This window comes from Trichoderma gamsii (genome assembly GCF_001481775.2).
Source record: "Trichoderma gamsii strain T6085 chromosome Unknown Scaffold_42.2, whole genome shotgun sequence".
Taxonomy (NCBI): domain Eukaryota; kingdom Fungi; phylum Ascomycota; class Sordariomycetes; order Hypocreales; family Hypocreaceae; genus Trichoderma; species Trichoderma gamsii.
In genome coordinates, this window is record NW_020171379.1 from 1 (window position 1) to 26,239 (window position 26,239).

The 26,239-nt window shown below is 50.5% G+C and overlaps 9 protein-coding genes across 9 annotated transcripts; 7 read left to right on the forward strand and 2 right to left on the reverse strand.

The window, feature by feature from the left end:
• Positions 1 to 2,443: 2,443 nt before the first annotated feature.
• Positions 2,444 to 5,182, reverse strand: TGAM01_v209052 (hypothetical protein; the record flags this gene model as incomplete). Its single annotated transcript, XM_024550474.1, has 3 exons — positions 2,444 to 4,658; positions 4,799 to 4,954; positions 5,169 to 5,182. The coding sequence occupies 3 exons, from the start codon at positions 5,180 to 5,182 to the stop codon at positions 2,444 to 2,446; spliced, it is 2,385 nt and encodes a 794-aa protein (XP_024404761.1).
• A 2,655-nt stretch (positions 5,183 to 7,837) lies between these two features.
• Positions 7,838 to 8,302, forward strand: TGAM01_v209053 (hypothetical protein; the record flags this gene model as incomplete). The annotated part of the gene is made up of 1 exon (XM_018801958.1): positions 7,838 to 8,302. One exon carries the CDS (start codon positions 7,838 to 7,840, stop codon positions 8,300 to 8,302), a length of 465 nt encoding a protein of 154 aa, XP_018664783.1.
• Positions 8,303 to 9,885: 1,583 nt separating this feature from the next.
• On the forward strand, positions 9,886 to 11,717 carry TGAM01_v209054 (hypothetical protein; the record flags this gene model as incomplete). Its single annotated transcript, XM_024550475.1, has 3 exons — positions 9,886 to 10,126; positions 10,188 to 11,026; positions 11,073 to 11,717. 3 exons carry the CDS (start codon positions 9,886 to 9,888, stop codon positions 11,715 to 11,717), a joined length of 1,725 nt encoding a protein of 574 aa, XP_024404762.1.
• A 3,142-nt stretch (positions 11,718 to 14,859) lies between these two features.
• On the forward strand, positions 14,860 to 16,908 carry TGAM01_v209055 (major facilitator superfamily transporter; the record flags this gene model as incomplete). Its single annotated transcript, XM_018801960.1, has 3 exons — positions 14,860 to 15,527; positions 15,597 to 16,010; positions 16,074 to 16,908. 3 exons carry the CDS (start codon positions 14,860 to 14,862, stop codon positions 16,906 to 16,908), a joined length of 1,917 nt encoding a protein of 638 aa, XP_018664785.1.
• Positions 16,909 to 17,341: 433 nt separating this feature from the next.
• TGAM01_v209056 (translation initiation factor eIF-2B subunit epsilon) lies at positions 17,342 to 19,675 on the forward strand (the record flags this gene model as incomplete). The annotated part of the gene is made up of 3 exons (XM_018801961.1): positions 17,342 to 17,440; positions 17,517 to 17,573; positions 17,633 to 19,675. The coding sequence occupies 3 exons, from the start codon at positions 17,342 to 17,344 to the stop codon at positions 19,673 to 19,675; spliced, it is 2,199 nt and encodes a 732-aa protein (XP_018664786.1).
• A 524-nt stretch (positions 19,676 to 20,199) lies between these two features.
• On the reverse strand, positions 20,200 to 22,100 carry TGAM01_v209057 (hypothetical protein; the record flags this gene model as incomplete). The annotated part of the gene is made up of 3 exons (XM_018801962.1): positions 20,200 to 21,644; positions 21,724 to 21,771; positions 21,842 to 22,100. The coding sequence occupies 3 exons, from the start codon at positions 22,098 to 22,100 to the stop codon at positions 20,200 to 20,202; spliced, it is 1,752 nt and encodes a 583-aa protein (XP_018664787.1).
• Positions 22,101 to 22,568: 468 nt separating this feature from the next.
• Positions 22,569 to 22,931, forward strand: TGAM01_v209058 (hypothetical protein; the record flags this gene model as incomplete). The annotated part of the gene is made up of 1 exon (XM_018801963.1): positions 22,569 to 22,931. The coding sequence occupies one exon, from the start codon at positions 22,569 to 22,571 to the stop codon at positions 22,929 to 22,931; it is 363 nt and encodes a 120-aa protein (XP_018664788.1).
• A 243-nt stretch (positions 22,932 to 23,174) lies between these two features.
• On the forward strand, positions 23,175 to 23,948 carry TGAM01_v209059 (acetyltransferase; the record flags this gene model as incomplete). The annotated part of the gene is made up of 1 exon (XM_018801964.1): positions 23,175 to 23,948. The coding sequence occupies one exon, from the start codon at positions 23,175 to 23,177 to the stop codon at positions 23,946 to 23,948; it is 774 nt and encodes a 257-aa protein (XP_018664789.1).
• Positions 23,949 to 24,742: 794 nt separating this feature from the next.
• Positions 24,743 to 25,141, forward strand: TGAM01_v209060 (hypothetical protein; the record flags this gene model as incomplete). The annotated part of the gene is made up of 1 exon (XM_024550476.1): positions 24,743 to 25,141. One exon carries the CDS (start codon positions 24,743 to 24,745, stop codon positions 25,139 to 25,141), a length of 399 nt encoding a protein of 132 aa, XP_024404763.1.
• Between the last annotated feature and the right edge of the window lie 1,098 nt (positions 25,142 to 26,239).

Here is a 26,239-nt window from a genome sequence, read left to right on the forward strand (position 1 = left end):
AGGGGCCGGGGGGCCCCCCCAAAGCCCCGGGAAAAACCCGGCAAAAAAAAAAAAAAAAAAAAAAAAAAAAAAAAAAAAAAAAAAGGAACCGAACAAAGCAAGCAGCCCAAAAAAACACGATCGCAGATGTCTTTGTCCGATGTCCGCCAGCAGACGCAGCCAGAGCGATCGCCCGCATCGCCCTTTATTTTTACGGCGGCGGAAATAATGCATGGCATCGAGCTACACCCAGCGGCCGCTTGAGCCTACAGGAAAAGAGGAGGGGGGGGGGGGGAGCTAATAAAGAGGGAAAAGAGAAAAGAAGACATTCGAATAGAATAATTGAAGAGAGATGCCAATAACAAAGGACAGATACAGTAGACACAGACATGCCATCGCGAGACGGTAGAAGAATGCATAGCCAAATGCATTTACGACGACGAATGTTTCCATTCCATTCTATGCGCAAAAGTGGCAATGCTGCCATGCGCTATTTTCGCTTTTTCTTACCGACATGTACAGTAGTAGTACCTACCTACTTACTTCTCGTGCCGTCTGACCTGAACCTTGCCTCTATTCCCAATTCCCACAAAGCAAGGGCCGTTGTTAGGCCGCGTATGCATCCATCAACACGGCTGAAGACGGGGAAAAGCGGCCTCTTTTTGCGCCGGGCCTCACCAAAAGATAACAAAGTATACATGCATACATACATTCAGATAAAACTCATACGGGACGACACTGACACTGCCACTTGTCCCTTAATCTTCGCGGCTCGTATTATGTACTGATGCGCCATGTGCCGTACAGTAAGTAAACACTGTACCTGTTCACATACACCAAGTATTCCGACACAGGCGTCAAGTTGTGGCTGTCGTGTATTAGCGGAGACTTGGGAACCACAACCTCCAATCTTCAAACGAAGTTGCCTCTTCGTCAAACAAGCATTTTCAGCGGATACGCCAGCCCAGCCCCCTTTCCTATGAATAGTAGCCCAAGAGAAAGCCAAAAGCCTAGCATGCTCGGGAAAAATCCACATGGCTTTTCTTTGTCCTTGTCTTTGTCTCAATCGCGTAAATGATTGTCGGTGGGTACTTCCTAGATAGGTACTGTACTGCTTTATATAGAAACAACCGCTCCCAGTCCTTTTGATCATTTTTTAATTAAACGGCTTTCGTTTTCTTTCTCAGCTAGTAGGTAGTTGTCACTAGTATTGACAAAACCCTACCTACTTATATTTCAGGAGAAAGGAACAGTTAATTACAATCCAATGCAAGTACCTCGTAACGACCACTGCCTCTTCTGCGGAGCTACTTGCTCCTCCTTCATATCTTGCAGTCCACCAGCAGTTCCATTCTATGTCATGTAAGGTATCTTGTACCGTTTCCCCCCTTTTACCAGCCCAATCTCAATCCCGCTCTTTAAGCTTTCTCACCAAGCAAAAAGCAGTAATGATCTTGTATAAGCCACGTAATTGCGTTACTCCTTCGAGCAGACATCGTATTCGGGCTTGAGAGATGGCATCTGGCCGTTCAAACGCCGTCTTTTAGCCGGACGAGGATCGTCCCTCTGCCCAATGCCTGTCTCCGGCGCCTGTCTCCGGTGCCTGCCGAGCTATTTCCCGCTTCGATAAGGCTCCGATGGTACCTGAGAGTGGGTTTCCCTAGAGAGAAACCAGAAAGGATGAACAGCCGAGCTCGATCTAGTAAGTAAATCCAGGGACCAGACAAGCAACGGTGCTTCATCAGGGTCCAAAAATACCTACACTGCTACGGGGGAACACCTCTCTCATCTGTATCATAGGTTCAGACTGTAAGCCATTATTATTAAGCCCAAAACTCCAGATGGGGATATCAAAAATGTATAATGCTGCGTGTTTGGTCGTATTCCCATTAATGCCTCTTCCTACCCATAGCGTGTATCATCCATTGTGTACCAACACATCCTGCCACCTTTTGCCCACTATTATAACTCAAATTCAAACAAACTATCCAATAATGATATTACTCGTGTCCTATCCCAGCTAAATGCGTGTACAGCCGAGTCCTAAACCATTCCATGAAATTGACAAAGCAGAAAAAGAAAATTGACAAAGGGGAAAAGAAGAAAGAAGAAAGAAGAAAAAAGAAAAAGAAGAGCAGTTTGTCGAATGATGGGGGCTCAGAGGGGCATTCGAAGGCAACCAAAGCAGTTATATCATCGGCCCACTCCCGCCCAGCAGGATGCGAGTAAATGATACTGTATCCGTCCCATCAGCTGCTTTGAAGTAAGAGATGCAATAATCTCGTCGTAAATCCAAGCGCTCTGGTATCTTTGAAATTATCGTCAACACCGTCCAACGCCAGCACAATATCCTCCTCCAAAGTCCATCTCGCTCGATTGCTAAATTCCTAAGGAGAAAGATAAAAAAGAGAATAAGAGAAGAAATGTAAGTCGCGCTTTTCAGCTGTAGAGAATTAGGATCATCTCAGTAAATAAGCCGGAGAATTAGGCCCGCTGTCGATGGAGATGCCTCGTCTTCGTCATCAATCGACATCTCCCATTCCCGCTTCATGTCTGGCTGTTCAATCACTTCTTCAATCTCCAGCTGCATATCTTGACCCTCTTTCAGCTCCTGGACCACGTCATCATCCATTTCAATCTCAATCCCGATCTTTGTCGCATGTACTATTCGAATGATGCGAGATGAATCGAGACCCCACTTGGCGGCGATCCGGTTGCCGAGTTCCTGGAGTGTACGCGCGGAAAGGTAAATCGCCCTGTGGTATTCTTTCTTTCCAGGCTCCGCCTGTCCTATGCGGGCGATGTAGAGGCATGCAATCGGTTTCGCGGGCCGTTCAGAAGGAGGTCGGTAAGACGGGTCGACGCCCAGGGCTTCAATCCACCCACTCAAGGTACCATCGTCTTCCGTTTTGCTGATTGTAGTGGGGTTTTCTACCCTCTTGATGCCGGTCGAGTCAAAATTCTGCCACTGGACGCCAGAGCCGATAGCGGATGCTTGAGATGCTAGAGAGAGTGAGCTTGGGGAGGGAGACACCAATGAGCCAGCTATAGAGCTGTGGGTGCTGCGAGCCTGCCAGATGCTTCCTTCACGCAAGAACTCGACCTTGCCAGATGCCGCGTCGCCCTGTAGCGATACGGGGTGCAAGTCAGGGTCGTCCAGCTCCTCACCCCGCAGGTACAAAACGCTCACCGGCCTCGTGCTGGTAAACATGTCCTGCAGTGTCTGTAACTTGTACTGAAGGTCATCTTCCAACGAGAGTCGAGGAGCTGCGCCGCCAGCAGAGCTAGCTGAAGACATGGACCATGTCCTCTTGTGTTTGTGTATCTTGCCGGGCATCCCTGCTTTGCCTAAGCCGCTCATCCTTTTTCGCTTGAAGTCTTTGAGTCCACCTTCAGCTTGCGCGATTTGCTGCTTCAGTTTGTCAATCGACTTCTTCACATGAGCCACATCGTTGGACAACTTTCGCTCAGCACCGTGATCTCTGAAAAGCTTGACTTTGCAATAGCAGATCTCAGGAGCGGCTTCCGGAGGCGAAGGTAGCGAATCGGCAGTGAAGAGGCTAGTCTTTGCGCAAAGTCGTACAGGAATGCCTTTGACACCTTTTGAATGGCTGAAATCTGTCGAAAGAAAATTGAAGCGAACGGGAATATTAGCTTCAGCAGCGCCATTCAAGCCTGGGGTCCAGATAACAGAAAAGCAGTCAAAGGAAGACGACTCTAGCTCTATGCGAGTTCTCTTGTCGTCGCCGTCAACAGGCTGACCGGCTTCGACATACTCGACAGCTTGGAGCCGGCCTCCCCTTTGGTGGGCTTCATTTGTCCCTCTTCCCTCTTTCCACAAGCTCCAGCAAACACCTGGTTTTTGTCGCTGATGTTCATCTTCGAAAGATATGCGCACATACGTCCTATATCGGGTACCAGGGCTAACCGGAAGATGAACCCCTGTATCCACGACAGATAAGGTGTATGCTTGCCCCTTGTTCAGGTAAGTGACTGGAATCTCGGTGGCATGCTTTACCATGGCTGTCGGGGCATTCAAAGTCGAATGGAAACGGAATTTTTCGGCGGTTGGCGGAAGAGGTTGGACGTTTTGTACTACTGCCAGTTGCTGCGGGGGTAGCGCAGCGGCGATCGTCGGCATTCGTTCGTCTGATGGGTCAGAATCCATTGGAGATCCGTCAGGTTCCATCGTTTCATATCCTGTATCATGATGTACGAATTCGGACGGTACAAACGCTGGATGCGGATGCCCCCGAACAACAAAAGGATCAACAAATGGAGGTATCGAGTGAGCTTCTATCGCAGGAAAGGCTGCCAGACTAGAAACTTCAACACTGGGTTGTATAATATCAAGTGTTGTGGGTACCGATAGAGGGGTCTCCAGGCCAGTGCTGATAGCCATAGAAGGAGGGTGCATCTCAATCACTTGCGGGAGCAAAGTGCCAGACCCTCCAGGAGTAGGAGGATAGTAGGATTGAGCACTAGGGACGCCGGTGACAACGGGTACACCGGCAGCAACGGGGACACCAGTAACACCTGTGACACCAGTAGCACCAGGAGTGAGAGGGTTGAAGGAGAAGGCACTGGCGTCCAAGAGCGATGGTGTAAATCGCCAAGGGTCATTGACAGCCCGAGGTGTTGGGTCCATGTCTCGAAAGGCTTCATGTTCGACATGTACTCTATCAGTTTCCTTGTTAGCATTCGAGAGTGCCAAGTTGACACAAATAGTAAAGTGTTGATGAGCTTGATCTTTAAAGCATAACAAAAGGACAGTATCGCTGTGAGGCGCTGATTTTGTATTGAAAATGAAATTGCCTACCTTTCGTGAGTCGGTGCATTGATAATGGGATTGAAAGCTGCTGTTGCCGCTTGAGAGATGGCTGGAGCGGTAGGTTCAGTGACTCCAGTAGAGACTTCTGGAAACTTTTGCCTGAAGTCTGCCAACAGCCCATCATCGGGCTTCTGCGCACTTGTTCTATAGTCAACATGCAAGGTTAGTAAATGCTTATGTATGGGAGAGAATGAATCGACAAGGCGTATCCCATATGGAAGCAAGATCCGCGGCGAGAAGTCGAAATATAGGACTAATATCAGATTGGTTCGGAGAAGCGCCTGGGAACAGCATATCCAGGAGACAAATACAACGGGACCGTGACATGAGGCAGAGGACAGATGAAGAATTGCCGTACCTAGAACGAAACATGATTGTTGCGGTTGGAGGCGCCTGTGTGCACACAGACGCTTATACGAAAGTGAAAAGGTGAGAGTTGGTCCCGATCTAGGAGTGACCCTATTGCCTCTTCCTTACACACAAATGCGTCACTCACTGCCGGCTGCCTCTCAGGAGGAGTCGCAATGCACAAGCAGTTGGGCTACTGCTAACTAGGGCGCACAGGCGTGTCGCATAAAGCGTTTCTTTCAAGGGTGAAAGGGATGAGACGGGGATATCGAAGCGCAGCAAAACCGAGCGAGGTGGTCGTCGCCGCGGTCTACGTCCACCACCAGAGAGCTCTCTGCCGCCGTAAGCACGATGCTAGAGGAACGGAGGCGCTCTCGACACCGTCGTAGCTGTCCAGATTTTCGGGTTGCCAGGCTGATGATGCTTGTAAGTCGACTCCTCGTCGGTTTGCGGCGCGCCGGTCGGAATGAAGGGGAAAAGGAGCGACGGAGATGGCAAAACGGGTAAAACGATGGTACGAAGTGAAAAGAAGAGAAAAGTATGAGGGCCAAACGGGTGAGCAAAGGATGTTGCCTCGAAGCCCCGTCGCCTGGTGATGGAGGCGCTGGGTCGGTTGTGTATTAATTAGAGACGCAACTTGTGGCGGGGCCAAGCTTCCGATCTTGGTTGCTTTTTCCCTTAGCAGCAGCAGGCCTGATGTTCTGGACCGTCTTAGGCGTGGAGCCCCTGTGCTGTGCGTGTCTTGCGACGCTGTGGCTCGCTCTTGTCCCCTGCTGTGGCTCCGTGCTTTGGGGGTGGCCTGGAGAGTTTTTTCGCTGCTCGAGGTGATTTTTCGATGTGTACTGGGGAGGGGGTGCCGCGAATTGATGGCTGCATGGGGCAGATGCGACAGCGGATCGAAAAGTCTGTGGTGAATCGACACACCCCAAGGAGCGCTCCTAAGTTCGTTAGCGGCAGCCCCCCCGAGGTAGCTTTATGCAGTGCTAGCGCCAGGGAGCTAGTGCTGTAGATGGAGAATTGGCTTTAGTCGTTGTAGCTTACCTGGAATCTAGCAGCCGCCGGGGCAGCAGTGGCTGACAAGAAGACTCAGGCACTCTACTGTACCGTATCAAGGTCGCTCGGTATGTGGATGTTTGTATAAAGGGCCGCCGTGGTGCCTAAGCAATTTGCCTCATCTAATCGCCTCGGCAGAGGGGATGAGTGGGAGGGGTCGAGGTAGACGTATGTGGTGTGATATGATATGAAGAGAGACGATGCGAGATGGTTGGAGCTGGAGATGGACAAAAGAGGGGAGAATGGTGACAAGAATGAAAGAAGCTTAATCAGCACGGGATATAGCGCTGGATGACAGGCGGTAGCACAGTAGAAGCTCTTTCTGTTTCTCATGCTCTGCTCTCGCCATTTGTCCTGCTCTCGCACGTTCTCCTTCCTCATGCTCGTGTACCTTCTAGGCAGGCACCGCCGGAGCAAGCACCTGCCTGCATGCCAAGAGAAGGGCTGGTATTGGTACCGGTACGAATAATAGTGCCTTAGCAGTAGTAGCATCTCGTTTTAGACATCTCACATGCAATGCTGCTTTAAATTGATGTCCTGCGAATACAGGGGACCAGGTTCTTTGGCTCTGGCTGTTCCAGTGCTGCCGTTGCTGTTACTTTTACTCCTGCTGCGGCTGCGGCTGTTCTGCCCAACAATACAGAAGTACATCGCCGTACAGTGCCATGTGGTATACCAGCAGCCCAAAGCTGACGTGGGCTGTTGCCAGTGCATGTGCCGCACTGCTTCTCCTGAAGATACTTGCATCAATGCATTGATGCTTGCAGATATTGCACCGTACTGTAAGTCAGCCCATGCCTCGCTACTAGTATCAGCTGCTGCATGCGCCGCACACCGAATCACTTATGAGAAGCTCCCTGTGAGAGGAGCAGCGGCCACTAAGATTACCTTGCATCGACTAAGCAATCTGCTGGACTGGAAAAGTGCGCATGAGCAGCGGTGCTCCAAAGCATCGATCGATGCCGATTCACCGTGCGAAAGACAGTGCAGGGAGACGGATGCTGCACCGCCTGGTGGTCGAATCATTACTCGTCAGACAGCGTCCAATGCTACATCCGGGCAATCCTCCGTACTGCCACCTATCCGTGACCGTCAAAGTACCAGCGCTCTATCCACTGCACTCGCGGCTATACCTACCTGTACTGACATTCGATATGGAATATTTGCAGTGCTACCCGCGAAATGGAGCAGCGAGGCAGCATACTTGTCGTGCCAGTCGGCGCTACGGCCGTCAAATTAATTGTTAGCGCACGGCGGTGGCCTTGATCCACAGCTCGCTAGCCTCGCTCTGCTCTCTGCTAAGGCAACGCCCCTCTGGTTCGTTTGTCCACATGGCCAGCCGAGCAAAGACGCTTTAATATTCCGTTGGCAGCGGCATAGTACTACAAGCAGCTAGCACTGCTATACTCCATATTAGCGACAATAATCGCTGCGCGACCAGGTACAATGGGCGAGCGGTTCACTTTGCGTTTTCTGTCAGGCGCTCTCCTGGATCTAGATCAGATCGAGCCGGTGTTGGCCGTCGCCTCAATATGAACACCTGACATTTCTCCGAGTCGTCCAGGTGGGCAAAGCAGCGTCAAGCGCCAGCCGGCGTTCAATTTGAACCCTACAAGCGAGTCAGTCATGCTCAGTGGTCCTGTCTCTGGTACCCAGCAGGTCGGGAGCGATACGCAGGTGCATCGGATATCGTTTGTACAGGCCCCCTCTGCTAATAAATTGAATCCCAGCATTGCTTCCATACCGACTCTATATCCCTTGGCTGCGGCAACAGCCGACATCCGATGCCCTGCCAAAAGATACAGTGCTGGCAATGCGGTGACTAGGTACATGTATAATGGCATGGGCCTCCCGGAGAAAGCCACCCGCCGTGGAACAGCAAAGTGCGTGTCGAAATTCCGACGCAACCAAGGCAAGACATTCTTGGTGGGAGGTGTTTCTAGCATCTACGGCGAGGACATGCCCGTCTCAGGCTGTGTGGCTGCGCCCATGCGACTGCTAGACATGCAAGGAGCACGAAACGCTTCTGTCAGCTCCCATAACTCGTATATCCATGTTCCTTGCCTTGCATTGCTAGCCCAGGAGGTTTGAGCTTACCTGCCGGCATCCCATACGAGATGCCACTGGCTGTGTGCTCCAACTCCTTACAGCGTATTGGGAGCAGGCACATATGTTGGCAGCAGCATACCTAGCAAGTGCCGGGGCGGCTTGAGCAAATGGGTTCTGCCGCTCTCCAGTCCCGAGAATTTAGTTGCTTACAGCTGCTTACAGCGCATCGAGGAGACTGCTTAAGCGATCGAGGACAACTCATTGCATATACTTTGCCGCTGATCTGCAGCTCCAAATCTTTCTACATAGAAACATACTGGTGACAACCACCTACGCTACTTGGAGTAAACAACATCTTTCTCTTCGGCTTCGGATCGAATTTGCGCACCCCTAATAGCATGCAGGCAGCAAGATCAGCAAAGACATAGGGCTTACCGTCTGTAAAACACACATGGCATGTCACATTCGCTCAGTGGGGTAGTACCGGTACTGTAGTACTCTGGCATCGAAAGTGTAACCTCGCCTGGCAAATGCCTGCTGAAGAAGCACCGCCGTTGGGCCTCTAGCCGCCACCTTGTGCTGGCACCAAACTTTTCGCGGCCGCCTGTGGTGGATATCGTATGATTCGGGAGTGCTAGGCCTCGCCGGGCTCTAAGAGTGGCAAACTGTGGCGTAGCGGGCATCAATGCTTCGGTAAGGTGTCCTGCAGAATTATCTTGGATGGAGCGCGCGTACAAAGTTGAAAGTATAGATTAGGTCCGTAGTGTGCGAGGCTGAAAACTGCTCCGTAAGGTAAAGTGTTGCTAGTACATGCAGTGTTTATGAGTACAGGTAGACTGATCCTTGAAGAGATAGCTTCCTTTTCATTATATTGACATGTTCTTTTTTTAAATCGCGAGGCGTTCATCCCCCAAAACTAAGGTTGATCTTCATGCCCATCTTCTCTCATTTTAGCAACGAGACACACCTCTTAATCCCTGTACTGTCGATCTATTGTTCTAGAACACGTGCAGTCTGCTTGCCGGCCCATTTGACACCCGATGTAAGTCGACATGGCTTGGGATAGCAACTAATAGTCTAAACTTATCGCGTCGCAACTATTCGAGACTTACACAATCAAAGACGCGCAGCCATTTGCTTTTGCTTTTGCTTTGACAAACGGCTGTGCCACGCAAGGTAAGGCGTTATGAGACAACCTGTGATTGATGCTAGAGCCGATAATAGCCTACCTTTTGATTTACCAAACCACCATAGTCTATGCCCTCGCTCGGCTTCGCTACAGGTATTACAGCCAAGCTTCTCGCTGGCAGGCATTCTTATCATCTAGGGATTTTGAGTTGTCTATTTCATTCACACCTGTCACCTGGATGATAAAGTGATATGTACGGAAGGCTTAAATTATATGCAGACGGATATCAGATCATTGCTATTTTCGGCCAAGACAAAGAACGCCATTTGACTCTACTACCGAAAATCTCCCGCGACATTGTTTAGTCAGACTCAGCATCACGTTCTACATGCCCACACCTCTGCCTCTTAATACAACTCGATCAATATTTGCTCCTTAAAGAGTTTAAACATTAACCGATGGATCGCTCAAGTAGCATAGAGCCGTAGCCGTTACGATGGCCGCCTCACTCCCATACCAAGAGCCGGACATTGTCACAATCCTCATTCAGGCATCGTTCCTGCTAGTTCTCAATATCACAAACTTCCTGCTTGATCGGGCCGTGTACTGCGGTCTTATCGGGCAGATATTCATAGGAGTGGCCTGGGGAACCCCTGGCGCGAAATGGCTGAGCATAGAGGCCGAAGAGACAGCTGTCCAGCTGGGCTACCTTGGACTGCTGCTTTTGGTATATGAAGGTGAGGGTTGTCAGGATATTTACATTTTCTTCGATTATCAGAGGCTAACTTGTCTAATCAGGCGGACTCTCGACATCTTTGAAAGCTCTCAAGGCCAACTTTTTCTTATCTTCGTGCATTGCTGTTACTGGTATTAGTGTGCCAGTGGGACTTTCGTTCATCCTCCAAGAGCTCAGTGATGCCACGCCTCTCCAGTCCTTCGCAGCGGGCGCAGCCTTGTGCTCCACAAGCTTGGGGACTACTTTCACAGTGCTTCGCTCAACTGGTCTAATGAGCTCGAGGCTCGGCGTAGTGCTCACGAGTGCAGCCATGATGGACGATGTAGTTGGCCTTGTCATGGTCCAGGTTATTTCCAACTTGGGGCCATCCAGCGCGAGCATCGGTGCTGTCACCATCATCAGACCACTACTAGTATCTCTTGCCTTTGCGGTGTGCGCGCCCCTTGTATGCGTCTGGATGGCCAAACCACTCACTCTCTGGTTAAACTCTCAGCGGGTGACGCACCCAAAAGGGGCTATCAATATTCTTCTTAGCAAGGAGAGGGCACCATGGATCATTCATACATGCATATTAATTGGTTCCATCGTTGGTTCAACATATGCTGGCACCTCCAACTTATTTGCCGCCTATATTGCCGGTGCGTCTATCGGTTGGTGGGATTCAGAAGTGCCTCATCTTTCTAGTGAGGCATTATCTACAGGAACACCTTCTACTAGGGCATCTTCTACGGGAAATTTCTCTCCAGCGCAGAGTGAGGCTTCTGAGAATTTAGAATCGAATAACACAGAGACTCCTGGCGATGCCGCCTCAGAGCCTAGGAAGGCGGGGCCATCTGGACATGCTATCTTTGAGCAGTATTATCTGCAGCCACTTGAGAGAATTCTAAAGCCATTCTTTTTTGTAAGTATCATATCCCAACGATCAAGCTTGTATCTGACTCTTCAAGGCTTCCATTGGCTTCTCTATTCCCATCACGGAAATGTTCGACGGTTCAGTTGTCTGGAAAGGAATCGTGTACACCAGCCTAATGATGCTTGGCAAGCTTGTGTGCGGGATCTGGCTCCTTCGCATACCATCTCTATCATCTCTTCTCAACAGATTTATAACCTTCATGAAGCACCCAAGGTTACAAATGTCCCACTTTTGGGGCCGAGGCCACACAAAGCCTAAAGTATCTCGCGATTCGACTTCTGCACTCGCACGCCAACCTCAAGGGACGTCTCCAACATTGCAATCAAGCAATGAAACGGCCACGCAAGCGACAGCTCCGCAATTAGATCCAGAGGGAGTAAAGCCGAAATCAATCTATCCCGCTGCTATTATAGGCTGTGCAATGACAGCGCGTGGAGAAATCGGTTTCCTAATTTCGTCAATCGCGGAGAGCAAGAAGATATTCTCTTCAACTCGAGCTGATGATGGAAAGAACTCAGAAATTTTTCTCATCGTCACTTGGGCCATCATGCTCTGCACAATCATAGGCCCCTTGTCATTAGGGCTTATTGTAAAACGAGTGAGGCAGCTGCAGCATGGAGCTGAAAAAGATGGTCGGTCAGTTCGGAAGGATGTGCTTGGGGTTTGGGGGTTGCCATGAGACTCAGAGAGAACTTAAAAAGAGTATATGAGTTCAATCAGGCAAATTATACCCCAGTGAAGAAACCGTTACTTTCAGTGAAGTGCTGATAGTTTTTGACATACTACTTCCGGTGCAGCTCTTGACTGCAGCAACTGTGGTGCTCACAGGCTCAATGCAGTATTCAGACGCAGCATGAATAAAGCGAGTATGAGCTACACGATTAGATGACGCAGACATTTTGCCATCTGAGTCATGGCTGTTGGACAAGTCTTCACAAACATGCAGTAACTCGACAACAAGGACATCGCTATTAGTGCTACGAAAGAACGCAAGCAACAAGAACAGAGCATCGGTACAAGTGCTATTCAAGAACAACACAAGAATTCAACAATAATATCAAGCTACAGGATATGATTTGCAGAAATGGGAATGGGTAACGATAGATCAGACACACAGGGGGTAAAGGCCATCAGAGCTACAGGGTCTCCAACGAGGATATTGGGTATAGCTGGCGGCACAGGTACATGAATCGAAAAGTTGGATCAGCGCTGCTACTATTTCTGCTGCTACTATTGATATTTTTAAATATACGTTCGATAAACGATTAAAAAATCTACAGAGATTAGTTGGGTACCTCGTCAACTTACCACTGGTGTGTTGAATAGTCTTTTGATCAGGGGCAGTCTACAATCGCTAAAAGCTACCATTTCTCTCATCAGTAGTACTTATTTACTCGCTCATTTTTGGCCGCCAAAGCCGGAGCATTTTGCATCTTGATCAATTCTTGGCTTGCTAATCGGCGCCCATGCGGTAATTGCTCAATTGTCTGAAATGCTTAGAATTTTGGAACGTTTCTATAGATCTTGGACGTAGCGTAAATACTGTCAGATTCCGAATCTGAAGAATAATGGGCGCGAAGTTAATAGCATAAATAAATTTAGATGTTGGCTCTATCTGACAGTACTTCGTCTCCCTTATTTGAAATCTGATTTCTATTTCTGTTTTTGTTTTGTCTTGTCGTCTTGTTGTCAAAGGTTTATCACGAATCAACAACAGCGTGTGCCCGTTATTAACGATTTGACAGGGTGTAGCAAGTTGCCGCTGATGTGGGCCATTATGATTCTATAAGTGGATAAACCAACACCAAGCTTTCTCCCCAGTTTATGAGTCATGGATTAGCTCTACTATTTTCGGCGCGAGAGCCGCAATGACATGGCTATACGAGCAGGCATGCCAGCTTCTTAGGAAGCTGGCTGCTTTTGGTCAATAGAAATACTGGTTATCAATATTATTACACAATGTGATCGTAGCTGCAGACTCCAGCCGGGTTACAGAGCTACAGATCGACCAACGTAGAAGCATGATCATACGCTCTGTGACATCACGGATGGACTGAACATAGCCAATCTCAGTATATCCGTGTATTGTGTTGTATGTGAATGGTAAAATCTTTAAGTATCGGCTCAAGATCTTTTGGTGACCGAGAAGTTATTCCTTGGTAGAAGGACTGCGCTTATGTGATTATCCGAGGTATCACATATACTTCTCCCTTCATCTTTAGCAGTAACATGAAGTTCCCATCTAAGAACGAGGCTTCAGTTTACAATTAGAGAGCAAAGACTGTATGCTATTTGAGAATGTCGGTACCGTTGTACCAAGAAATCACTGCTATTCCCGAGCTACAAGGATAGATGCAGCTGTATAAGATATAGCGTAGGTGGTTGGCCGTTAACGGAGGCTACCCATAACCGCTTCTGCAAGCTGCGCTATGAATGCTAGATTCTCCAATGGTAATTTCTTCGCCCATGGACCGTCCATAGAAGGTGGAGTCATTAGATGGTGGAATGACGTATAATTCAATAACTGGGATGGAAATGCCGAACTAAATTACACTGAGGGGAAGATGGTCAAACCAACTTTTGGTTAGCGGTCACGGCTGAAGCATCTCGTAAGATCGAGAGTAATTGCGCTGGCAGAAGAAGAAGGCATTCGTCAATACACGTATACCAACACTCCATCAGACACAGCAGCGCAGCACGTCTCCAACAAACCCCATAGTTTATCTCCCCATCTCCTCATCTCCAGGCGTCCCACGCCGTTATGACTCTGAGTGGGAAAAGATCCCGTCCCATGCGGGGCCGGATCCGGCCCTCCAGACGAAAAGTGGGATTCCGAAGTGGACCTGCCGGGCGCGCCCTGCGAACAGACGCGGCTACAAGTCACCCACTTTGGGCTGCTAATCAAGCCGACATCGGATGACTCACGATTGAATTATTAATCGTTGTGGAAAGGTGATGTTGTCGAAGGGCGAAATCTGTGTCAAAATGCGGCGAGTAAGCAGGGCACAGGGCACTTTTGAGCAATTGCTCGAAAGAGCTTTGTTTGTTGGACATTGCTTATATCGTGCGATTCATGGCATCATCTATTGGCTTGCTCGTGAGATAACACGAAAAAAAGCCGATAAATAGCGTCCATGGAATCGGAATTGGCTTCCGCGTAAATGCAGGGGTCGCCGGCTATTGGCCTCGGCATGTTCCAGCAAAGACCCATCCATTGTTTGCCATTGGGCATCCGATTCGGCTCGTCGTCGTTGGGTTTTTGCCAAGTTGCCTTCGGTATAACATAATGCGAATGACTAGTGCTTCTGCTGGTATCAGCTTTGATCGTGGCTGTAGAGAAAAGAGTGGAGGCTGTTCGCCGTGTCCGTCTCCAGATTGCCCGTATTCTGGATAGCGTTCCAGGTTGCCATTTTTATCCCCAGTTTTTCTTGTTTGTTTCTTGTTCCCGTAAACTGAGATTCCTAGCTTTATATCCTGTTGCAGCTGGCCCGCTCCACTGCTAGGCTGATCTGTGTAAATATTAGTTAAGGGGGCAGCTAAGATTTTTTTTTTTTTCTTTTGGCCGAGTTGATAATCTGGCCCACTCGCTCCGTCTTAGTGATAACACGGCATTTCAATAAATCCCCCCTTGCCAGCTGTAAGAGGCGAAAAGCAAAAAGGACCAGAAGAAAAAGTCTTGCCGTTTATATAAGCTTGAGTAGTCTGCTCTAGCTTAGCTTTGACATGCTGCATTATCCTCAGAAGTGAAAGCTGCTGTAGAATATAGCGACACCGCTTGCTACCTACAGCTGATTCATTGATTTCGGCCAAAGGAAGAGAAAATGGCGGTGGATATCGAGAAAACATTGTCGACGGTTGAGTCCGGCGAGGACCGTCACTCGTCGGGAAGGGAGTCCCCCATCTTGGAGTCAATTGGAGGAGTCCGGACAAATCGGACAAATCGAACTCGGAGTCGCAGCCGGCACTCGGCCACCTCGAGCAGATTCAACAACGATGACTATACCTGGAACCTGGAGCGTGCCGCTACGGCAACTGTCGAAACAGAGATTGAGCGCGCTGCTCGCGAGCCAATCACTTACACAAGATCAGGAGCCAGCATGAGCAGCGTGGCGTCTAGGCCTCCCGAATATGAAGTTTACTTTGAGGATAACGATCCCGACAATCCATTGAACTGGTCCTTGCTTTATCGAGCCTGGACAATCGGAGTCGTCTCCTTCGCTACATGGCTTGCGGTCTTATACAGCACCAGCTACACGGCCTTCATACCCGGGCTGATGGAAGAATTCGATGCCTCAGAAACAGTCGCCACTCTGGGTGTCACAACCTATCTCTTGGGTCTTGCTGTTGGAAGCTTGGTTTTAGCGCCGTTGAGTGAGGTATACGGTCGACAGCCTGTGTATATTGTTTGCATGACTGTATGGACCATCCTCATTATCCCCTGTGCTATTGGGCCTTCATTAACGACCCTTATCGTCGTTCGCTTCTTTGGGTGAGTGCATGCGAATTTGAGAAGCCGACAAGTTTCTGAGTTTTGCGAAGCTAACAACATGTATCATAGAGCCCTCTTTGGCGCTGTTATGATCTCGAATACCCCGGGTACAGTTGTCGACATTAGCAACCCCGAATATCTCTCTCTCGGAATATCCATATACAGCATTGCTCCGCTCAACGGCCCTGTTTTGGGTCCTCTGATCGGTGGTTTTATCTTCCAGTATAAGGGATGGAGATGGACAAATTGGGTGAGCCTCATCATCGCGGGCGCAACCATCTTCGCCATTCTTTCACTGAGGGAGACGTACCCTCCAGCCATTCTCAAGAAAAAGGCTGCCCGACTTCGAAAGGAGAAAGACGACCCTCGATATTGGTGCCAGTACGACCAAAAGATCTCGACGCTGAGCCTTCTCAAGATCAACATGAGTCGCCCCTTTGTGCTGGCTGCTACTGAGCCAATCCTGTGGTTCATGAACTTTTGGTAAATAATCTTCCACTCAGCTTATACATGGTGGTGTTATATTATATTCTGACCAAGAAGCAGGATTTCTCTCATTTATGGTATTCTCTACCTTTGCTTCGTCGCTTATCCCATTGTATTCACTCAGTATCGCGGATGGGGATATGGGCTTTCGGGACTGTCGTTCCTCGGAATTGGCTGCGGCATCCTCATCGCCATTTCTTTCGAGCCAGTGATTAGACGGTTTATTTGCAGCCAGCCTCGCGACCCGGTGACTGGGAAAGTTCTCCCAGAAGCTGCAGCCCTCATAATGGGCCTGGGAGCCATTCTAACCAGCATTGGCCAACTCGGCTTCTCTTGGACCTGTTTACCAACACACATCCACTGGATTGCGCCCATCATATTTGGAATTCCCTTTGGCGCGGGCAACACGCTCTGCTTCATCTACGGCAACAACTACCTGGCCGGCTCATACAGTATCTATGCAGCCAGTGCGCTTGCTAGCAATGCCGTCTTCCGAAGCATTGTTGGAGGAACTCTGCCGTTGGCTGGGCCCAAGATGTACGAAACGCTATCGCCGCAGTGGGCGGGAACCCTACTCGGCTTGCTCGAAGTGATCTGCATCCCGATTCCGTTTGTGTTCTGGCGGTATGGCGGCAAGATTCGAGCCAAGAGCAGAGTCATTCAACAGTTGCAAAATGAGCTGGACGAGATGGAGCGGAAAAGAGCTAGAAACGATGAGAGACGTGCAAGACGTGCAAGACGTGAGGCGGAGAATGCTGAACGACGCGCGAGTGACGATGATCTCAGCACCGACGATGAAACGGACAGCGAAGACGGTGCATCTGAAAGACGCGAGAGCGTGCCTCACAGCGTTGAGGAGAAAAAAGAAGCCACTGCCACTGTGAAGAATGAGTGACGGTGAAGAGGTAGCAACAAAAGAGGCGAAGGAAGAGGGAAAAGGAAAAGGGAGGAACGAAAAGCCATCAGCAGCGATGCGTTACGTCAGCGATGTGTTTCAACAGCCGTGATCTTTTATCATACGATCGATATACCCAGCCCCATATATGCTTATACTTTTATATACTTATAGTAGTTTGTTACTCTTAATATTAAATTTAATTCCTCTGAATACCAAGCCTTGTCTATTTATAACCGTCAATTATGCTTTGCTCTATGGCGGGTTGACCCCACCTTGAACCCCGCCAACACCGAAGCTACACCGCGGTGAGAAATTTCGATGCTAGTAGAGTTGAGTCACCCATAAGCTGTCGCAAACCAAAACCTTCCCACCAAAAACCTTCATCCCGAGCGCACACCGCAGCCCTTCATCTTTGCGCCTGGCCAACAACATGTCTCACAAGGGCAAGAACAGCGCCAGCTCGGCAAAGGGCAAAAAGCCTGCCAAATCCAACGCTGAGAGCAAGGCCGAAGATGTCCTGCAGGCAGTGGTGCGTACAGGCAATATCTATCGCGGGGTTTCGTTCGCATCCAGCAGCTAACCATGTCGCTTCCGCCACGATACAGGTTCTCGCAGACTCATTTCAAGATCGATTCAAGCCTTTCACAGTAGAGAAGCCAAGAGTAAGCAGATGTGGGCTAATTTGAAGCCGTGGCCGCACGCTGACTCTCCGCGTTCATAGTGTCTTCTGCCGTTGGCAAACACCCCTCTCATCGAATACACCCTCGAGTTCCTGGCCATGAATGGTGTTCAGGAAGTCTACATCTACTGTGGCGCACACACAAATCAGGTCGAAGACTACATCGGCCGCTCTAAGTGGGCGTCCTCGTCAAAACTGTCGCCCTTTTCAGTGCTCCAGTTTGTTAGAGTAGCCGATGCTCGCTCCGTAGGCGACGTTCTCCGAGACATGGACAAGCGATCACTGGTGGACGGCGATTTCCTCCTGGTGCATGGCGATGTCGTGTCAAATCTCATTCTGGATGACGCCCTCGCAGCGCACCGAAAACGAAGAGAAGCGAGCGCCGCAAACATCATGACCATGATTCTGCACAGCGGCGGACCCGATGAGCACAGAACCAAGACCAATGGAATTACTCCCGTATTTGTGGTGGACACCAAGACTCAACGATGCCTTCATTACGACGAGATGAACCCGCTACAGAGCGACCACTATCTTTCAATGGACCCTGCCATTGCCGATGAACTGTCAACGGAGTTTGAGATCCGAGCCGACTTGATAGATGCCCAGATCGACATCTGCACCCCCGAAGTGCTTGCTCTCTGGTCAGAAAGTTTCGATTATGAGCTCCCCAGGAGAAACTTTTTGCACGGAGTGCTCAAGGACTGGGAGCTCAACGGCAAGATGATTTACGCCGAGATTTTCGAAGACGGCTACGCTGCCCGAGCAAGCAACTTGCAGATGTACGACTCCATCAGCAGGGACATTCTTGGCCGATGGACGTTCCCTTTCATCCCCGAAAACAACATCTTCCTGAACCAGACATTCAAAAAGCACATCAACAACGTCATTATTGAGACTGGGGCGTCTCACGCCCATGACGCCAAGCTCCAAAACTCCGTCATTGGAACCGACACCAGCATCGGCTCCGGAAGCAAAATCATCAACAGCATCGTCGGCACTGGCTGCAAGATCGGTTCTAATGTTACGCTGGAGAACTCCTTCATCTGGAACAACACCACTATCGGAGATGGAACAGCCGTATCAAAATCCATCTTAGCGGGCAACGTAGTCATCGGCAAGGGCTGCTCAATACCCACTGGATCACTCCTTTCCTATGGCGTCCAAATTAGCGACAACATATCTTTTTCCACAGCCGCCGTGCTATCGACCGTCACGTCCACAGGCAAGCAAGTCGCAAAGGACACCAACCTCCTCGGCCCCGACAGCAACGCAGCCCCCTTCTACGACCCCGAGGACGATGAGCTCGACGACGAAGATCCTTCGAGGCTCCAAAAGTCCCTCATCTACTCCCTCGCAAACTGGAACCTGTCCACTTCTTCCATCTCGACCTTCAACTCCGACGACGAGTCCGACGACGATGATGACAGCAACCTCCTCTCCGCAGACCCCGCGCACTCCTCAAGGTCGCGCCTCTCATCCTTTGCCTCTGACGATTCCGCCGGCAAAATGTCCTTTCACGCCGACGCCGTCCACGGTCTTCTCGATGCTCTGCGCGCCGACTCGGGCGACTTTGACTCCGCCAAGCTCGAATTCATGGGTCTGCGTCTAGCCAACAACGCCTCCGACGCCATGATGCGAAAAGCTGTCGCCACGGCCTTTACCCGCCGCGCCGTGGAGCTCGTCACCCCCGAGCACGGCGGCCTCGACGCCAGTAAGGCTGCGGAGAGGGCCTTCACCGCGTGCAAGGGCGCCTCCAAGTTTGTCAACGAAGTCGGCGTCGGCGGCGGCGAGCCCGCGCAGATTGAATTCATTCTCTCTCTGCAGCGGGCCTTGCAGCACTACTCCAAGGGCCAGGAGCAGCAGCAGGCCAAGAGCGCTACGCTGCTGCCGGCCATGTTGCAGCAGCTGTATGCCTTGGATATCCTGGAAGAGGAGGGCATTCTGGGCTGGTGGGAGGATGCCCGTGCGGTGGATGGCGAGTCCATGGCTGCATTGAAGGAGAAATGCAAAGTGCTCGTGGAGTGGTTAGAAAATGCGGATTCAGAGGATGAAGATGACAGCGATGACGATGACAGTGATTAGATAAAAGCAAATAACGGACATGTAGGACATGCAGGACACAATCAAAATGAATAAAGTAAAATGCCGATATAAAAGAATGAAACTCTAAACAAGATCACCAACTAGATGGCGAGGTTTAACCCAAGCTTGGGTATCATTCATTACATGTTACTTTCGTACATAAGCTACCTGGCTTTAATCCGACAATACCTAAGGAAAGATGAAAATTCGTTCGCCCTCCCTTGTTTCCATTTCAATATACCATGTGCCTAATACGCCATTTCGCCCCAATTCCATTGGGATGCTTCCCAGGCGCCCTAAATGCGCTTTCAATGATGGTGATGATCCTCCGCCTGTCATCCGTACGACGCAAGATAACGTCAAATAACCAGAGAAAGAGGGAGAAAAAAAAACAAAGTATGTGCCTCCTCCTACCCATTTTCCTTGTGAACAGTCTTCTCCAGCTCATCCAGTCCCCAAAAGTTTGGTATGCTATGCCACAATGATATCGTTTTACCAATAATAATAGCGCCGCCATCCTATTTCTAATAGTAACTCTGTAGATCTGAACCGCCGGATGGCTGTCCGCCCATGGGCCGACCTCGTCCAAACGACTTTGAACCGGCGGCATCTTGGCCTTTGGGATCAACGTCGTCCAAGGAGCGGTAGTTATGGCCGCGGTTACGACCGCCTCGTCCGCCGCCCCTAGCAGCGCGATGGCCGCGCGAGTTGCCACCCTTGTTTCGTCCCCTGCCAGAGTGAAAGCCTCTGGACTCGTTCCGGCCACCGTACTGCGCCGGCGCCTTGCCTGGGTACTCATCCTCTGCAGGATGTTTACGCTTGGATGATTTGTTAACAAACAAGCTTTGGTACTCATCCTCCTTGGGGTCTTCAGGCTCAATACGAAGAATTACTTTTTCTCCGACTGTCGTCTCGAATGTAAAGCGTTCTTCAATCGGCAAAGGCTGCCAGCTGGTGATTTTCCCCGCATCCACAGGGCGTGCCCCCTTCTTGAGGGCAAGCACCACGAGTGGTACGGGATTGTCAGTGTGAAACTTGGCAGTATGCGGCACGGGGCGCACCGAAGCAGCCCAGATGGAGTTGTCATAGCAGGCGGTGCCAGTCACTTCCCACAGCATCTTGCTTCCCATGCCGCCAACCTTTTCCAGTATACTTGCCGGGCATGGCCGAGGGCAAATGAGGATGTTGTTGGCGTGAAACTTGAGGTCGTTGTTTGATATGCCAGGAGGAATCTGCGCCAGCTTCAGAAGCTTTTTAATATCCTCGGCACCAATCATGTAGCTGGTGAAGAAGACTGTTTTCTTAATCACAAGTTTGGACCGGGAGGGAGGACAGTCTTTGACTATGGTTTCGTTATGCTGGTTGATCATATGCTGAATTTCCGCAACTTCAACGACAGGGTTGAGAAGCCGTAAAGCATCATACACTTGGACAACGTCGGCAGTTATAGTCCCTCGAGTTGGTACCGCCACCTGGCGCCGGTTATATTCCGCGAAAAAGTCTCGAAATCCTTTTGTGTGTCTCGGTCGGTCTTCGTAAACTTTGATCTCGGTAGCGTCTCGGTATGTCTCCATGAGTGCCTCAAAGAAGAGCTGCTTGAAGTGCATTGTGTTTTGGAAGTTTTGGTTGGAAGGGCTGACTCTGGGCTTCAAACAGACCATGTCGAAGTCAAGCTCCTTGCTTGCCACCATTCTCTTAATCAACTCGCCGAAACCATGCTCAGAACGGCCAGTCAAGAGCACGCAGAGAGCGTCCTGCTGCTTCGAGCTCAGTTTGACAAGTTCGGTGACCTTTTCATTCCACCATCCTTCCCAAGCACGCGCCTCTTCCAGTTCAACGCCATCGCCGGTTGCTGAGAGGATCCTGTTGTCGTGCCACCATCCACCGCTAGTGAATGCTTCTTGAGTCGCGAGCAATCCTATCGTCGGCCCAGTCCACAATGCTGGATTTGGCATGGGGGTTTTGAACACTGAACATTTGCAAAGTCAGCAATCACAAAACAGCCCAGGTGAATGAGAAGCTAGCAAAGAGAAAAAAGAGCAACGCACATGTGTTGTCGAAATCGTAGACGTGAAGAACTCGGACTTTGTCGACAGCTATACGGACCAATTAGCTCGCCAAACCTCCCTAGTCAATGCAGAAATAGGCACATGCAGGGCGACGAACCTGGGAGTTGCTTCGGCAAAACGGACCATCGCCCAAGTGCCGTGACCGTGAACTGCGAATTTCGGGTAGCGCCATGGTATGCGCTGTATGCCGACGCCATGGCGCTCAATCGAGGGACGGGCGGGCTGCGAAGACGAGCAGCGATCGCCGCAGCTCTGCGAGGGTGAAAGATGGACGGCGTGTGCTCTGGCGGGGACGAAGTGGTGATGCAGGAATTTTGGGCCTGCAGGTGGTTGTCGCGGGTCAGGTTGGGCTCCATGACGAAACTGCGATTTCTTATATAGGCGCCTGCTGGCCGCCGGCAGCTCCTGGCCCTGCTGAAGGGCACCAGCTTCAGCGGGCTATGCACTGAAGCGTCAGCAGCTATACGGCAGTGGCTTCCTGTGGCCCCGTCAGACCTACCCTGCATCCATTGCTTTTCCCTACCAATTCATGCCGAGGATCTGAGATCTGGAAAGCGATTGGAGTCTTGAGAGCTTAGAGTTTGGTCCTCGAGTCTTATGTCTGATGTGAGATTATCTCATCAACTCTGCTGCTGTTTTAGCTGCCGAGGCTGTAAGCTGATAGCGACTGTGCAGTGATGAGGTGGCGACAGCGTTGACGCTTCCACCCGCTCTATTTGCATGATAGCGGCAGAGTTCAAATCCTGGCGCTGAGTTGGTGTGAAATTAGAGTTACTCCTCGATCTTACCCGCAAGGCAACAATCCATATCTCCACGGGTCCTCCATGGCATCCCCAGCTAGTGCCGCCGTGCGCTTCCTAGCCGGCTCCAAGAAGGCGCCTCAGGGCATCCTGCAATTGCGACTGCATGTGAAGCCCGGAGCCAGCAAGAACAGAGAGGGCATTCAGGCGGTGACTGAAGAGGCGATTGAGCTGTGCGTTGCGGCCCAAGCAAAGGATGGTGAGGCCAACCAAGCCGTGATGGAGGTTCTCAGCGAAGCCCTGGATATTCCAAAGTCGAAGTTGAGCTTGGTTCAGGGCGCAAGGTCAAGAGACAAGACTGTGGTTGTACAAGAGATTAAAGGCGATGGATCTGCCTATGCTGCGACGATTCTGGAGCTGCTTCATAAGGCTAGCTCAGAGACTTGATGCTCGTTGCTGGCGCCGTTTGGTCCAGGAACTTTTTATAGCAGCAGTCGCTTGATAAATCACGCTCGCCGGTGACTCAAATGCTGTGCACCCCGCCATCGTTATCAAGATCCGATGTTGGCTTTGCTTCAACATGGCAATGCTGTTATTATATAAGGGACCTGGGAACCAAACATATGGTCCCGGAAACATACAGCCCACGGATACAGATTGTCAATAAACACCAACTAGCAAATTGCTGCAATGTCCAAGAAGACTTTTACCATCAAAGCCCTCCAACTCGAAGACGTGCCCGAAGCGGCTCAAATCAGCAGTGATGCGTTCCTAGACGACCGCCAAACTCAGATGAAAGCCCTTGGCCGGAATCCCTTTGATATGAAAAAGTATCACACAGAGAGCCTCCCACAGATACTGCAATCGCCACGGTATGTGGTGTTGAAAGCTGTTGACGATGAAACCGGAGAATTTGCAGGCTTCTGCGAATGGGCGCTTGTTGGATTCTCGCCCGACGAGATGCCCGTGTTGGAAGGCAGGGTTCAGCCCCCCGAAAAGCCGACCGCAACGTCAACAGAGAAGTCGGAGAAAGCTCAATCAGAAAAGGACGAGCCAGCTTCAACTGAACGAAATGCCACGGAACCAGAGGATGATCCTATTAAGCGGCTGGAGACTCTCACAAGCGGCGACTTGGATGCATGGCAGAAGGAGGTGATGCCCGAAGGCACCAAATGTCTCATTGTCGTTGGCCTTTCTGTCTCACCCAAATTTCAGAGGCGAGGCATTGGCTCTGCGCTCCTGCGTTGGGGAACGGACATTTGCGACCAAAAGGGTGTTTTCGCATGGGTTCATTCGTCGGAGCCTGCGTGGAGGATATACGAGAAGGCAGGATTCCAGGTGATCCGCTCTCTGGATGTGGATTTGGACGAGTACGCTCCTTGCTCTCCTCCAAACGAGGGTCCTGACGCTAAATGGGGTCATTATGTCTTCCGATATATGAAGTATTTTGGCTCCAAAAATTAAAAGACATCATCTGATAGGCGTAGCATTCCACACAGCGTCTAATTATATCTCTTGAATCCTTTGCTCTTGCGACCCAGCATGTAGCGGTACATAATATTCCCGCCTGGCTTTGTACATCTGCTTTGCATATAAGCATCTACATCTGAGAGGCCAAATCGAAAGCATTAAGCTTTCAACGCGTTTACTGAATATGGCATTGATCGGCATAACGCGGGGAAAAGGGATTCGGAGAGCGACGACAGCTCAGATTCCGAACAACTCTAGCTGAAGGACAGAGGGAGGAGTGTTTCGTAAATCCATGTGCTATGCCGTGTTCTGTTTGCAATTGCAGGATATTTTAAGAATTACCCGCAATTGACAGTCTGTGGGAGATGACGAGAAAACATTTCATACTGGAAGGAAGGCTGGTGGTGGATGTGATATGCTTGAACTGATGCGTGTAGATCGGGCCAAACGAATGCCACAGCTGTAATAGCTAATGAAGCTTGTTCTGGTTAGCTGCTGCTTTCTATGTCTGACACTTGCTTGACCTGTGGTCGAGTTTAGGTTCGAAGCAAGAATGAGATGCTACTAAGAGCTAATTATTTCAAGCCGAGACGTGTGTTTTGCTCTATTCCTGGCAACATACAGTACACAGACTTGCATGCCTCTGGACTGGCTTCCGCGCCATGTCTCAGAGGAGGGCTCAGAGCTGAATTCGCCTATTTTTAGAGCATCCCGCCAGCGTCCAGGTGTGACTCTCCCTACATGCGCCATGCATTGATTCAGTACATGCTTGTACAAGCTGCGTCGCGATGGTGATGGTGGTGTTGAAAGTGCTTCTTGTGCGCCAGGATTTGCCTGCCCAGGTACCGCTACCTGTCCGAGCAGCGATTGAGACGAAAGAGCTGATCCCTGAGAGGTGTAATCTTGCGGATAGCCGGACCGCTGAGCCTAAGCGTCGCATACCATATGCACCTTTGCGGGTGATGGCCCGGGCTCATGTAGCGGTACCAGCCATCTCACCACTTGCATTCACCCAGCGTGTTGGAAACCTCACGGCCCGCGATGATGCCTCTGCTGTTTCACGCCCAGTTGTCATTCTGCCCAGGCTAGTACAAGATGCCGTCTGTGGCTGTTCTGGTGCCGTGGCCACGGGGTCCAATGACATTTCGACGACTCGATCGGGAGGCTTGCAAGGCCAACTATCTTAGCATTGATCTTAGTCGGCGACGTGGTAATGGCAAGGCCACTAATATAAGCCGCGTGCTGCAGGGAGGCCAGCCCATGGCCCCGATAGAGGCGATTGAGAATTGCAATTACGCTTGCAAACGCGATAGTGAAGCGAGACGGCCCTGGGCTTCCATTTCTATTCGTTGCTGAGCTTTTGGCGTGCCAGCCGATGCGCAGAAGATGACACGATCGATGCGGATACTTGTACGTGTGTAATCACGATGTCGGTGTTCAGCCCCCCCGCAAAGCAGCCATCGTGGGATTCGTCCAACTGGCACGCATCACGGCTGAAAAAATAATCACAATGGTGTCTTGTTAGCACGAGCACTACCACTCCTAGTACTACTGCTATGCCATACTTGTCCTCTTTACATCAAATGGACATGTAATCAGTATGCTTGCTTGAAGCGGTAGGCGCCCAAAACAAGCAGAGATGGATGCCCCCTTGTACGTGCATGCGTTTATTGCGCTTTTCCGCCCCCAGGATAACAACGGCCTCCCTTCCATCACCTGCTTCCCTGCATGTGTGGTGTTCAGGTGGACATGGGGCAGCGCAGACAGCTGTACCTTAGGCACGGTCCGGGAGTGCTACGACGACGGGGTGCTGCCTCTTGTGTTGCTTCGGATCAATATTGCTATTGGGCGGCACAAGTGTATGCGCCGACGAGCTTCCTTGGCATCGAATCCTTCTGAGGGACGAATTGAGCGGGCGCTCTGTATCTAGGCTCCTATATGAAGCACATGTATAGCTACTGGAAGGGCCCATTTTATATCGTATCTGTGAGCCACCTAGATACCAAGTTCGGAGTAATTGCCAGATAGGCAGACCATCGTATACACCATCGTATCTTGATCGTATAGGGGTTGATTGATGGAGGCTAAAAGCTGCTAGCAGCTTACGGACAGCCGCGATGGCCTCGCAGGTATTAGTGCTGGCACCAACATTAAACACTCCATGCTAGCAGCAGAATGAATGCAAGAGGACAGACAAGCATGAGTAAAAATTCCGTCAGGTTGACTCAGATCACAACTGGCGTGCTCTTCCCGCGGGCCAAGACGAGCATAGTTCGCGGAGGCGG